This window comes from Arachis duranensis, chromosome 1, assembly GCF_000817695.3.
Source record: "Arachis duranensis cultivar V14167 chromosome 1, aradu.V14167.gnm2.J7QH, whole genome shotgun sequence".
In the NCBI taxonomy this organism is placed as follows: Eukaryota; Viridiplantae; Streptophyta; class Magnoliopsida; order Fabales; family Fabaceae; genus Arachis; species Arachis duranensis.
This window is the reverse complement of record NC_029772.3, coordinates 8,818,876-8,833,675: the sequence shown is the minus strand read 5'-3', so window position 1 is coordinate 8,833,675 and position 14,800 is coordinate 8,818,876. Positions and strand designations below refer to the sequence as shown.

The window sequence follows — 14,800 nt, the reverse complement described above, 5'->3', positions numbered from 1 at the left end:
ATTCAAATTTAGGTGTGATTCATTTAATTTATAAGCTTGATTTTAGGTTTAAATTTGGCTTATTAGTTCACAATTTAGATTATCGAGTTATTAATGAATTTAGTTCGAATAGATTTATAAACTAACTCATAAGTTAACTTGACTCACTTCTAATCCTATATAATGTAGCCGCAAATAATTAAGAGAGACATATACCATTATATATATATGATCTAGAGGCAAATAATTAGAGAAAGACATATGTAGCGTTGTATATATTATTACCATGACAACATAGTCGCAAATAAGAGAAATATTATGGTGAATTTATTGTTTTTAGTTATTATTTAATTATTAATTTAATTTTTTTAATTTAGTAATTTGTTTTTTAAATGTTTTATAATATTTCTTAATTCGATAGGTCATTAAAGACTAATTTATTATCGTATTATTGATAAATTTTATTTAAAAATTTATTGTTGTCCAATAAATTATTACATGCACAAAATAAAATTAAAAACATTTAATTCAGTAATCAAATAATATACTTTATCTTATCGGTGATACTAAGTAGCCAAAGAATAATTATAATATAGACATATTATGTAAAAATTCTCATTCTCTTAATAAGCAAGTGACATACACCTCCTTATTATTCATCCTCCTTATCACCCATCTTTTTTCTAGGTGTTTGAAATCATTAATGTTTTTTCTAAAATCAAGTTCAATTTCTTCCAAATCAAATTCTTAACTTTCCTCAATTACATTATTATTCATTAAAATGTAATTTCTCTGCAGAAATTATAGAGGTTAAGCTAAAAAATTTTAACAACTTCTACTATACAACTCATATTTTACATATAGACTATTAGAAAATAAAAAATAAAATATAAAATATGATCAAAAATTAAAAAATAATTTTTTTAAAAATAATTATTAACTCGTCATATTAAAATCAATAAATAAGCATATATATGAATATTAATTAAATAAAAATATTAAAATCATGACCTATTAGTACACATATGAGATAATTTAAAGAATACAATACGACACATAGTTTAAAGTTTGATAATATTAATTATAAAAATGTATTAATTACAGATATTATATGTATAAAATTATGAATATTATGAGTACAAAATTCTGGATGTTATTAATATGAAATTATGGATGTTATGTGCATAAATTTATGGATGTTATAAGTAAATTTATCAATTGAATAAATTAATTTAAGAATTTGACATTTTTCAAATTTAATTATAATAAAATTTAAAAATTATTTGTGTTAACTTGATAGTTACTCATGTAATAACTAAAAAATGATATGTGAATAGATGTAATATCTAATAAATATGAATTTAATTTTTAGATGTTAGTTATATGAACTTATGAATGTTATGTGTAACTATAAACTTAGTTAGCACAGTAAATATAATTATAGATATACATAAAAACACAACAAAATTAAATTAGTTTATTATTATACCTTATCAAAGTTAGTGTGATTTTTCATATTCAAAAAAATTGGTTAATTGGCAACAATCTCATCAAGTAAGTTCGTCTGTGTTGTTTAAATTATTCTTCAACTTCTTCTGACATAGGTACCGTGTTGAGGTTGAATTCAAATGTCATATTATTTATAATGATAAAAGCGATTTTTTGTAAATTTTCTTGGTCTATCTCAAGTGTGTTTGTAATTGAAGTAGAGTTGTGATTTTTGAACTCTGAAAAAATATACGCGTTCATAATTTTTCGAATAATAATAAATCTACTAAACAAGGCTTTTACATTTGCTAATTCATGAAAGGATAATAAATGAAATAAAAAAAATTAAAAATCAATTACAATTAAAGCTATTTAATAAATATTATTATTATAATTCTTTATTATTATTAGTATTTATTGTATTTTTAAATATAAAATTTAAATTATAAACTTGATGAATAGAAGTAGCAGCAATGATACACTCAATTCCCCCACCGAAAATGAAAAATATGATGAAGGATAACTTGCAAGTCCCAAAAACTGACGAAAAGATTGTCACGTTTTCAGTGGGTGTTGGGTCGGCTGTGTTTGCATTGCTCTCATACGCTTATAGCTCCACCTTCCAGCACCTCTTTGGAGAGTGGAATTCCTGGTGGAAGATCATTGTCTATACCATTTTCAGTTTGATGACTTTAGTGGCGGTGGTGGTGCTTTCCATGTTGACTACTGTGCCAGACGTGCCACGTTTTGGCGAGTATGCAGGTCTCGTGAAATTTTTTGTTTTAGTCCTTGGCTCCCTCTACTCCTTCTTCGTCCACAGACACAATGAAGAAGAAGATGATGGTTTTGCCTTAGCTTCCTATATTGCCTTTGTTATAACGTGGCTTTGCTGTGGACTAGAGGCGCTCATGTGTTTTTTCTTGCAAATTACGTTTATACAACTGCTGAAGATACGCTGGATCTTAGGTGCGCTTGCGATGGGTATCAGTTCCGTCCTGATCGAAGGTCCACCACAAAAATATCTCGTAGATCAAATGGGTAACAGAGAACAGGTGGTGAGGTTGGTACTTCTTGCTTCCTTCCGGTTGAATCATGGTGTTACGTCCTTGTAGAATCTTTCCTCGCCGATGCCGACAACCGGAAACTCTTCCAGATCAACATGGCGGCTCCCATGATTGGGTTCTGCTACTTTCTTTGTTTCCCGTATTCCTTAAGGAAGATGGCAAATATATGGATAATGATTTCAAGGCAAATAAATGTTTTGTTCGAATTAAGCTATATGACATTTGTCATCATTCTGTACACGTCAGTCGTGATCAGGTATCATTTTTGGGAGGGAATTCCATACTTTCAGGTTGCGACCTGTTTTTATGTTTATTTTTTTGTTCTTATTATGAACGTGGCAAGTGGGTGGCGCACCCCTATATGGTTCGAATTAGAAATAATCTATGTCACGCTGGTTCTACCAATTTCATTGGTGGGATTACCAACAGTGAACCAGTTGTTATTACTAGGCTTCTCGTCTATTGGAATGCTTTGTTCCTTAGTTATTACAACTTACCTTACCTTTAAATATGGAAAGAATTATCTTAAAATCCAAGAAAGCTCTCAAGATCCTCCTCCTGCTGATGGCGTGGCTCCTAATACAGCAAGCCAAACTCGTGAGAGTAGTAGCCCGTCACCATATGTTGTAAGTTACGTTCTCGCATTATTCTTATTCTTCTCTGTTTCATTTATGTCTTCTTTAATGCATATTAATGCTTTTCTTTTTATAAATTCGTTTTTATGATCGGTAATGTCAGAGAAAAAAAAAATATTATATATTTAAATTTTTTTGTTAATTAAATTAGTCTAACATTACAAAAATCAATTATAATTGACATTATTCTAAATTTTATTATTTAATTTATTTTATTTAATATGATAAATTTTGACTACTTTTAACTCATTTATTTTTTTTTTTGTTAACAAACATTTCTGTTTTATTGCAGGGTGTTGGGCTTCAGAATCTTAACAATACATGCTTCATGAATGTGATCTTGCAGTGTTTCACTCGCACTGTCCCATTTGTTCAAGAACTTAGATCTTTCTACCGGCACACCCCTTGTAATTATCTCTTGCCTTTGTAGCTTCTTTTTCAACGGTTTTGTTTACTAGTCCTAAGAAAAAAATAATTTCGATTGGAGAGTAAGAAAATTAATTTTTAATTCACTAATTTTAACATTTAAATTTATAATTTAAAATTTTGATTTAAAGTCTAAAATTTAATATAAATAAAAATATTAGTTAAAGTAATAAAATTAAATATCTTTTTGCGGAAGTCATTATTTTTATCTTTTAAAATTAATATAACACATATTTAGAAAAAAAAAACTTTACATCTGAATTTAAAATAAAAAAAGCTAGAAAACTAATATTTTTAATAGGAAAAAATGAAGAGCTGGTTAGTCTTGCAAATGCAAGAACCTAACATTTTTCTTAAAATAGTTTTACTTGTTCAGAAATATCTCTTTATAAGAATTTATCTAAATGAGACCTAGACATTTTGTTAGTAAAATCTTCGTTGTTAATTGGTGATTTCAGGTAGCGATAACGACAAGGGTTTGTGTGTTTTTTGGGCACTATGCGAGATCATTGATGATTTATTATTAAATAGTTCGGGAGCACCTGTTCATCCTGAGAAGCTTGCTAACAATTTGAGTTGTATCCTTTTTATTTCATTTCATTCTTTATGTTGATTAATTTATTTAAGAGTAAATCAAAATGGTATTAAGAATTTATCTTGATGACAAAAATAACTCTTAAATTTTTGAATGATTTGAAAATTCAATAAAATTAACTAATGATATAATATTTTTTATAAATAGTAACAAAAACTTTTATATTTAGCAAATGACTTATTATATATTTAATAAGAATTTTTGTGATAATATTTAAATCACTATTTAAAAAGTACACATAAAAAATTGAAACAAAATTTGATTTATAGAATTTTTTATTTTTTAAAAAATTTAATCATTCACAATATTTTTTCTTTAAAATTCACTTAATATAAAATTATCAAATTTTAAAGATAAAAAACTCTTATTTTTTTACCGATATTAGCAAAAGTTCGTATCAAAATTTGATATCTAAAATTTCATTTTAAAATATATATTTAATATGTAATTATGTTTATGTTTGTTACATTTTTAAATATTTTCAAAACTTATTTTTCGTTCATTTTTTTATCATTATTTTTATCTACATGAATTTTTGGATACTATTTTAATAGTTTATTTTTTATTTAATTAATTACTTTTGGAATGTTTGTGAGTCCATGACTTCCTATTGCAGATTTTTCGGCAGATTTTGTAAAGGGCCGGCAGTGTGATGCTCATGAATTCATGCAATGTGCCTTAGAGAAGCTGAAGGAATGTTTCCCAGATGGGAAAGATAATCCTGTTGACAAAATCTTTAGTGGTGAAATTGTTAGGAAGGTATGGTTCACAATAAGAAAAACAAAATTGTACAGCCTTTAATTACATTTCTCTCTTTACAAACTATAATCATATAATACTTTTAAATTATTGGCTTTGAAACTTTTCTAATTTGCAGTAGGTGTGGCAATAAGTCTCTACTGGGGGAAAATTCTTTTCCTATCTTCTGATTATCATTTAAAATAGGTGTATGTTGTTATAGCCAATTTAATTTATTTGTCCACTTAAACAAGTATTGATGTTAAAATTTTGTCTCGTGCATACAGTAATTATTGGTTAGTAATAAATTATTAAAAAACAAAAATTAGATGTGTATGAATCTTATCCGCTGCTTCTTTTTCAGTTCTTGTATTCTGGCTGTGACCACGACCAACCTCCTTCTTATACTACTGAGCCACTGAACCTAATGTTAGACATAGACGGTGTGAAAAGTGTTGAGAAGGCACTTGAATCATTCTTCAAGGTGGATAAAACTGAGCAGGTTACATGTGATACATGTGGGAAACAAGTGTCCAGGAGGCAGCAAATTTTTCTATACAAAGCACCTAAGATTGCAGCATTAAAATTGAACAGGACTAAGAAAGATGAACATGTTGATTTCCAAATGAATTTGGATATGAAGTCTTATTATATCAATATGGATTCCAATGAAAATGTAAGTTAATTGTGACATTATATATTATATACTCTTATCACTGCATTAGTATATTAATTTTAAGATTCTCATAATATGTCATGAGTATTATAGCTCAGAGAAAATGTTATTTAAAAAGAGTTTAGTCACTAGTGAATTTTTATTAGTTATTATTCATTACAACATTAATGATAAACTTTATTCTTTTTTCGGTTGACAGGTAATATTGACATATTATCTATATGCAGTTGTTGTGCACTCTGGAAAAGACCTAAATTCAGGGCATTACTATTGCTTTGTCCGCACCTCTGAAAACAATTGGTGCAAGTATGATGACTCAAAGGTATATATCATGGAAAATTAATTGTGAAAAAACTGAGAGCATCTATTTCTGAAATGCATATGGTACTTGCTTAATTTAAACATGAATTAATTAATGGTTGATAATTGTTTCAGGCTACTGAAGCCTCTGAAAGTGAAGTTGTTGGGGAGGAAGCATACATGTTGTTCTATGCACAGCAGGGTACACCATGGTTTGTGAATTCAATGTCGGTTTTGAAGGACACTAGAATGGATGAGAATGCTGATCGATCTAAAGTAGCGATGCCAATTTCCTCTGACCAAAAAACTATCCCCAAGAAAAAAGCCACCAAGTCACAGAAACCGGAGACCAAACCCTCCCCGCGGAGGAGGCTGGCACAGCTACTTGTTTAGTTTTAAGAAATGTTAGAGAATCATTAGAATTTATTATTTTTTGTTATTAGTTGGTCATTAATTTTTAAAAATATAGAATAAAATATGTTATTAAATTATTAAATTAAAAAATTGAATTAATAGCTAAATAATAACAAAAAATAATAAGTTGTGATGCCCCTAACATTTCTCTATAGTTTTTCCTTTTCTGTTCGGCATACTTTTTGGAAGATTGTAATACCTTAATTACTGTGCATCTATAGACACTATCTAGTCTACTCTAGTGTGTTTATTTGCTCTCTTTTAATTTGAACAGAAACACAGAATTAAATAGCTAGCAAACTTGGTTATATCTTATCCTATGATTTTGTGTATCTATCCATTCCTGCCGGAATATAATTGCTGGTAAGTGGTAACTGCTTGTCGCTATTGATCCTTGTGTAGTTGATCCATTATTCAACTAGTTAGTTAATTAAATAATTTCGGGATGTGTGCTCTGGTGGTACTTGCAAGTCAATTAAATTTCATACATCATAGCATACGCCATACGGTATGATATAATAGGTTTTGTAATTTCTAGCATAGATAAAAAATTTAATATTCTTTTTGTAATCAGATGAAGTATGTCTTTGCTTTTAAATAAGATCCTCTACATTATTGAAAAACATACTGCAAACTGATTTTTTGGGAAGTTATTACAACACGGGTTCATTTTTAAAAGAACTTTTTTGCCAAAATAAGTTAAAAGTTAAAACAGATGAACTATAAGCTGTTGACTTGGTATTTATTCAATATTTTTTCACTAGTAAAGTAGTATATCATAATATTACAAAGTATGCATATTATTACTGCATTGTTATATCATGAATTCTACCGTGACTATTATCATGGTGAATATAAAATTTTAACAACACTTAAAAATTACGGTTAAAATTAAGATAACACTTTTTTACTATTTAGCAAAACCTACCTTTGATAAATATATAAAAGGGCCACCATATCTTCTTTTCTTTCTTTATTTTTTTTTTAATCTTAAAATTCCCAGCTATGGTAAAACTTTTTTTTTTTTCAAATGTATAGTCTCAATTCTTGCATGGAAGCTTTATTATTATGATATGATCTGAGACTAGCTTGGCAATTAAATTGCCTGCACCTAGAGTCACAAGCATAGAAGAAAATGCATGCCAAGAATGAAAAAAAAAATAAGAAGATAAATTAATATGAATAATTATACATGGCACCACCACATCTTTTAAATTAGGTTTTCTTCTGCCTAAAATTTTGCTTCTCTACAAAAAAACTACATTAGTGTAGGCTCTTTCACCCTATACAGCAACACTACAATCACCTTTCTGTGAAATATCCTCATGGGTTTCAATGGAAGAATGTTGTTGAGACACTTCTATTCCTGCTTTAGCAGATGGCTGTTGTTCACTCTCATTGCTAATATGGGAAAGTTGCGAATTAACAAAATCGTCGTCTGCGTTGCTCTGATGCGGGTTGACCTCCCCAGCAGAGTTGCCAAGACGCGACTGACTGACATCTGCAGCTGTCTCTGCAAGGTTGTTGTTAATCGCGTGCATGGCATCGTCGCAAACCTGTGAACTATCATTCACCATAGGATAGGGTTGTTGTACATCATGAACCGTGTTGGCCACAGTTAGTTCTTCGATATTCTCTTCACCAGTCATATGGTTAAACTCTTCCTTTATTTCCTCACCAACTCCATCCTTTAGATCTTGATGGTTAGCGTCGGCAGCAAGATCGTCCGGCTTGTTGTGATTATCAGCAACGGCTGCATAGTGCAACTCTGATTGGTTGACACCAATGTGTGCATCACAGAGCTGCAGATTCTCACTGTCACCTTCGGCGTGAATCAACTGGACAGCACTAACTGCATTCTCTACAGAACATAATTGTGCATGATCCAACTCTCTATCAATCCTTGTAAGATGTAATTGATCAACCGGAATAGCAGTACCATAAAACTGAGGTTGTTCATCTTCACTAACTGCACTAGTATATTGAACTGCACCATCCTTCCGTAATCGTTTACCAGCGCCTTTTCTTCTAACCCTCTCCTTTCCTCTTACCCTTTTTCCAAGTTCAACTTGGGGGGAGGTTGAGACCATGACCGGACCGCCAATTTGGTCTCTCAAACATTCATGGGCGATATATCTAATCCGTGATATCGATTCTATTTGTTGTGGATCCAACCCTTTCGTCGAGAAGGTATCCGCAATGTGCGCAATGTCCCTCAGACCAGCATTCTGCATAGATTTGTTTATTTTCTTTAAAAAGCATTTCAAACTTAATCTATAATAGGCAATAAGTTATATAACCGAATTCATTGCACATATCCTTACCGTTCTCTGGAACTCGGACGAGAGAGAAATAGGCCTCCCGATGAACTTTCGAGTGATTCTCAAATACCATTCCATGTACTCACTTTCATCAATACCTTCATCGCTGTCAACAATATGCACACGGCGTTCCATCCATTCATTAAGCTCTGATTCCATTTTACCGGATAAATCAACCCCGCCATCCACTCCTCTACTCTTCCTCTCCCATCGCTCTACATCCTCTGGGATTGATTGAAGCATGCCATACTGCCGTAAGCACCGATTTGGAAGATGTCTTTCTGCCTTGTCAAAGCATATCAACATTGTCTTCGATCTCCCAAGAAACAAAGTTCTTTTGATATGTTCAGGAATTACCATGCTGTCCATGTTTCTGTAGGGTAGCCACTCTACCTGGACATTGATAACAGTGAAACTTGATCCGTTTAAAAAAATCCGAGTATTCCCAGATCATAATTAAACATAAAAATCAAAACAAGACTTACATCACATGATTTTAGCGAATCCAAAGCTTTGCGATAAAAAACAACATCACGATTTGCAGTCGGACCACTTTGTTTGCCTTTCCATCTAAGCACAAATGGAAATCGATCATGCATCATATCAAGATTAAGCTTTGGGCGCCCGATATTTAGATGAAAGTAACTCCAACACTGCAAATAGACAATAACTGATTAACATATCATTTTGATAGAAAGGAAAATTTATGTTTGGGAGGAAAGGACAAAGATAGAGGGTTAAGGGAAGTAGAACAAATCTAAACTACCTGCAGTAGTGTTAAACAGCCACTAATGGTGCTTTGAGTTTTCAGCGATGCATTACCCAGTGCTCTATACAAGAATCCTAACGCTGCGGCACCCCAGGCATACTGTCCACATCTATCAAAATTCTCAAACAATGGCAAGTACATCACAGGGACTTTATTACCCGTAGTGGTGGAGAATATAGTGCTACCTACAAGATATAGAAGATAAGCACGAGTATGTTGCTCTATTACTTCGATGGGAGCATCTTCAGGGCAGCGAGAGAAGAACTCTTTCAACCAACTCAGCTTCACCATTCCACCACTTGTGTAGCCAGATTCTGGCACCTTGCCAAGATACTTCTCACAAACCGAATTGCACGCGGTATATGTAAGACCTATTACAGCATCTCCATCAATTGCTAGACCAAGCAAGAGTGCAACATCTTTAAGGGTTACCGTCATTTCTCCAACATTCAAGTGAAAAGTATTTGTTTCTCTTCTCCACCTTTCGACTAGAGCAGAGATAAGTGGATTGTCCAGGCTAATAGCTGGGATTGACCTCAAGTATCCAAATCCAGCCCTCTCTACCAACTCGATCTGTTTTGGGGTAAGTGTCCACTGATCAAGTTTTGAAGTGTGTTCATGACATCTGAGAGCCCCACGCTCCTGTTAAAGCATTAATGAGAAAAGACTTCGATAAATAATCAAGCAATTTATAAGATCTTTCAGCCAAAAATATGAAGCAACAGGGCTTCTCGGCTAGCGAACTGCACCTGTCCATCCCATACTGCTGTGGAAACATGCTTGTCTTGATCATAAAGAACCGAACCATCAATTGGACCCGGATTAGTTGCATAAGGGTCGCCTGCTCCTACTTCCATTAGCATGACTATGACAACATCCAAAAGGAAAGCAAAATAAGAAAAAGATGCCTCAAATTTTATTTATTTTATTTTGTAAGCATTCTCAACAAGCAAGAGGAATGGTGGTTGCGGATAATGCAAACTCAAAAGGAAGAGGGAAGAGGAAAACTAAAGAAAGAAAGAAACTTGTCAATACATGAAATCACAAAGCCCGCAAATCCCAAGGAATAGTAACCACAGTCCCAAATTATTAATTACGAGTTTGAATACATATACAAAAAAATGAAACAAAATTATGCTTATGCAGTAAAACAATTAAAGTTGAAATGGAATGATCTTGCGTCTTCCAACCAATTTAGGAATGATATCCAGATATATTTTTCTTATTTTCCGCTACACACATATATTAAAAGCAGAAAGCTAATCAGTGTTTTAAAAAGCGATTATGGCGTGGTGGATTTCTTCCTTGCCGCCATACAGTGGTCGCCACGATGAGTTTTTCGCGGACGGCAAAATGGCGGCGGAGCCATGGTGGACTGCAATAGAAATGGTGGAAATTGGCGGGTTTTTTTTCTTTTTGAATTTTGAAAAAATTTTAGGGTTATTTTAGTAATTTAGGAAACCCTAAAATGCTACAACTCACCTTTCTCAGCCTCCTTTCTTCATAAAACTGCCTCTTCCTCTCTGACGGTCCAAAAACTCTTCTATCTCTCCGTCTCTGCTGCGCTGCTGCCAGAAGAACCACCAGCAGCATGCCAGGCAGCACCGTCCGGCACCAGTTCCTCCTTCTCCGTCTTCCCTCTCCGTCGTTCTCTCTGCATTCTGGCGAAGCCGCTGCTGCAAGCCACAGGTTCCCTCTCTCTCTAGTTCGTAACTTAGTTTTTGTTCCAGACTTCTGGTGTTCCTACCCTTTTTTCTTTCCTGTATCCCCTTTTATTTACCTAGGTTCAGTGCAATAAATTATATTATAAACCTCTCTATTTCCAATTTTTTTTCAACTTATATAGGTTCAATTAATTCGATTCAAGACAAGCCCCTACCTCTAATGCCCCTACCCCTGCCTCTTATATTTTATGGTGTGTTATGACTTGATGTTATGTTTATTTGTTGAATTCGTCACTGCATTTGCTGAATTAATTGGGTAGAAAGTTGATTAAATTGATTAGATTTTATAATTTATTACATTTGGAATTTTTCTGCATACTTAAGCTAACATAAGTAAAAGATAAGAAAGCTTTTTCTTTCTTTACCAGTATAAAAGAAGGGCTTCTACTGCAGAATTCAGCACCAGATCATTCCTGCAATTTAAAGCAATTGACTGATAAACAAAGCACAAGCCTCAACTTTCACTTCCATCTAATCATGCTTTATGGGTTACCAAATTCAGTTTCCTTGTAAGCAACATTCTGAGTGGAAATTGCCACGGCTGAAAATATAAGGAAACACGATATTACAAAGGTCTGTTGATATATACAAAACATATGCAAGACCACAAACAGCATGAAGTAAGTTGATCTTAATTTATTATTCCTATGTTCAAAGGTTCAAAGGTCTTGTAATGTGGTTACTGTGTAATCATGCAGCACATTTCAGACCCTTTTTTAATTAAAAAAAAAACTTTAGAGCAAATAGAATCATCCCTGAATACTAAGTGCATGCTCCAACCCTCAATTTTAACCAGTGCCAAAATGCACACTAGGAATTTGACATAATGGCCATGGCATATGGATTACAGTAGGTCCTTCAGGATGATTTGAAAGTCTCTAGTTTCTAAAATAGAAAACGTCATACATATGTAATGGCATGCTACATAAGTAGAAAAAGAGAAGATAATGATACAAATTTAAAGAATTGTGTTAAGGTATCTGATGTAGGTTGCTATTTGCATCAAACAGCCATAAGATTTGAGCATCTCAAGAGGTAAGTAATAACATGAAGCAACAGTAAATTGTCAACATGATGATGCATGTATAATTACACCCCACAATCCTTGTGACTACAAACCGAAAACAGGTGGCATACTGAAGTTTAGATTGAACCATTAACAGTGAGTGGAAGAAAATAAACAATGACGGAAGGCAATCAAGGATTAGAATGAAGAAATATAAGCTATACCTAAGGAATTAACAAAATAGCATGCCCTTGATCTTCCCATCCTCTCTTCTTCCTCCCCTACACTCGGCACTTTCTTTGACCAGAACCCTTCTCTGTCTCCTTTCATCAGTTAAAAGGATAATCCAATGACTACAAACAAAATATGAACCTTCTGACTTGAGGTACACCTTCCACAACTTTCACTAACAAAACTAATTCCATGATAATAAACACTTAAAACTTACTATACAAGGATTAACACAAGTTTCACTCATTTTAGTTTCATTCAAAACCCCAAAGGAATCGTTTTTTAAGTAAATAATCTTTTCGAATTCAAACTTTCTTGGGATTTCTACTCAATTAGTCTATTGAGATAGAAAGTTCATTTGGTTGCTCCTTAACTAATAAAATACCCCTAAAGTATTATCTGAGGAGTACTTCTTGAACTTCACATGAATCTCTTTTATACAAAAAATATGTTGATATAAGAAAGAACATTTTTGCTACTTTTGCTTCTACTTGTATGCTGTAACAACTAAAGCATCAATCTAACATGCTCTAACTTTCATCTTTCAGTAACATATTAATCTCTTGAACCTTGAACTTCTACAAAAACCAACTAGGATTCCGGGTACAACCTATTTCATGCAACAACAACAAAGAGTGTACAAATAACAATTCAGCATAAATACATAACAACAACCCTTCCCGTTTCGTTGGAGTCCATTCAAGTCACCCACTTTAATGCAAAATAAACAAATAAATTTCCGTTATGGGCACCATCATTCCCCTAAAAGAAATCATTGCATCCACACATAAGCACATAACATTTAGGTTACCACCCCATCAAAAAAAGATCAAAACTTGGAGCAAATTAAGCAAAAGGGTATCTCACTTGGCACCATCCAAAAAAATTTGAGAACTCGGGTCCCACAAAAGTTTTGGGACCCCGCTCCCAACAGAGAGAGAGCATAAGAAAATGGCGGAGAAGAGAAAAGGGATCCGCGTGGGGTATTTTAGCTTTGGAATTGCATTTCATTTTGTAATGAAAAATAAAAAGGAAAAAAGAATTTAGAGAGAGAGAGAGAGAGAGGGCTTACACATAAACAGAGTGAAGGGATTGATTGTGAGGAGAAACAACACGATACGACTTCCACCGGCGTCGTCGCTTGCCTTACCACTAATAAAGAAAAGAAAAAGAAAGAAAGCAGCTTCCTTTGTTTTCTTCAGGGCAAAACGCAAAAACTAACGAGTACTCATACCCAACGGCCTTCCATTGGGTTCTCTTTGGGGCTTCGGCCCAAACTATTTTATTTCACATTTTTGGTGATCTGGACTTATTGGCCTTTTATTGGCCATCAATAACGATGATAAAGTTTGTGTTAGTAGTAATTTAGTATAGAAAAAGTATATTAATTATTATATTTTAAATACATATATAAAGAGACACATCCAGAAAATATATCTATAAAGACACTTTTATTAAATACAACTATAAAAAAGATATTTTTATTAGACACATCTACAAAGACACTTCCATTAAATACAGTTATAGATAAGAGCAGAAGTTGGCAGAAATGTTGTTGGTAACGTAGCGGGATTGTTTAGTATATTCAATAAAATTAACCAACATGGGTTGATAAAGTGGTTAAGCAATTTAAGTCACTAGTCAGTTAAGTGTTGTGATTCAAATCTTACCTTGTGTATACAATAATCCATTGGCTAGTAGCAAATCCTTAAATGGAGCTCTGGTCCGTGACGGATTAATTAGGGGTGGCAAACAGGCCTAAATCCGCCGGGCCGACCCGCGTAACCCGCCAAAAAAGACGGGCTAGGCTGGAAAATTGAGACCGCCAAATAACAAAAGTCCGCCTAACCCGCACCGCTTAAACCGCGGGTTTTGGCGGAGCAAGGCGGGCTTCCCCGTCGGGCTTAGCATTTTTTTTGGCAAGGGATATTTTTACAATTTTTTTTGCCAAAATCCAACTCTCCCAACCCAACTTACAAGAGAATGAAGATGAAAATTGAGTGTTTTGGATTATGTTTTATTTTGTTTTAGAGACAATATTTATAATTATGTTTTGGATGAAAACTTGGTTTATAATTATGTTTATTAGATATTTATAATTACAAAGACTTTAATGTTTGTGAATATAAAAATTATAATTTGTTTATACTTTTAGAAATTATAACAGTTAAAAGTAAAAAACAGAAGAGATTTTTTTATACCTTTATATATATGATTTAATAGTTAAAAATAAAAATAAAAAGAAAAAATTTGGCGGGTTTAGCCCTAATCCTTGTTATGATGGATTAGGAGATACTCTAAAAAAAAGTATATTCAATAAAATTTCATAAAATTAAATCAGATTACGTTGGTCTAATGGTTAACTCACTAGTCTGTTTAACCAAATGTCGAGGGTTCGTATCCTGTCTAGTACATGCGCCAATGCATTGGCCAG

General features: G+C 32.8%; 1 protein-coding gene across 7 annotated transcripts; it reads right to left on the bottom strand.

Annotated features, from left to right (window-relative positions):
• Positions 1-7,464: 7,464 nt before the first annotated feature.
• Positions 7,465-13,569, bottom strand: LOC107477623 (protein MAIN-LIKE 2). 7 transcript variants are annotated; one of them, XM_021137675.2, is made up of 8 exons: positions 13,439-13,569; positions 11,623-11,670; positions 11,495-11,542; positions 10,155-10,270; positions 9,403-10,047; positions 9,122-9,289; positions 8,640-9,029; positions 7,465-8,564 (listed from the first exon to the last, which is right to left on the bottom strand). In XM_021137675.2, exons 4-8 carry the CDS (start codon positions 10,266-10,268, stop codon positions 7,599-7,601), a joined length of 2,283 nt encoding a protein of 760 aa, XP_020993334.1. In that variant the 5' UTR covers positions 10,269-10,270; positions 11,495-11,542; positions 11,623-11,670; positions 13,439-13,569; the 3' UTR covers positions 7,465-7,598. The 7 variants fall into 7 exon arrangements, with proteins under 7 accessions (XP_020993334.1, XP_015953162.1, XP_052116425.1 ...); XM_016097676.3 differs by adding an exon at positions 12,360-12,488 and having other exon boundaries at positions 11,495-11,670; positions 13,439-13,545; XM_052260465.1 differs by lacking the exon at positions 13,439-13,569 and adding an exon at positions 12,360-13,408.
• Positions 13,570-14,800: the final 1,231 nt, after the last annotated feature.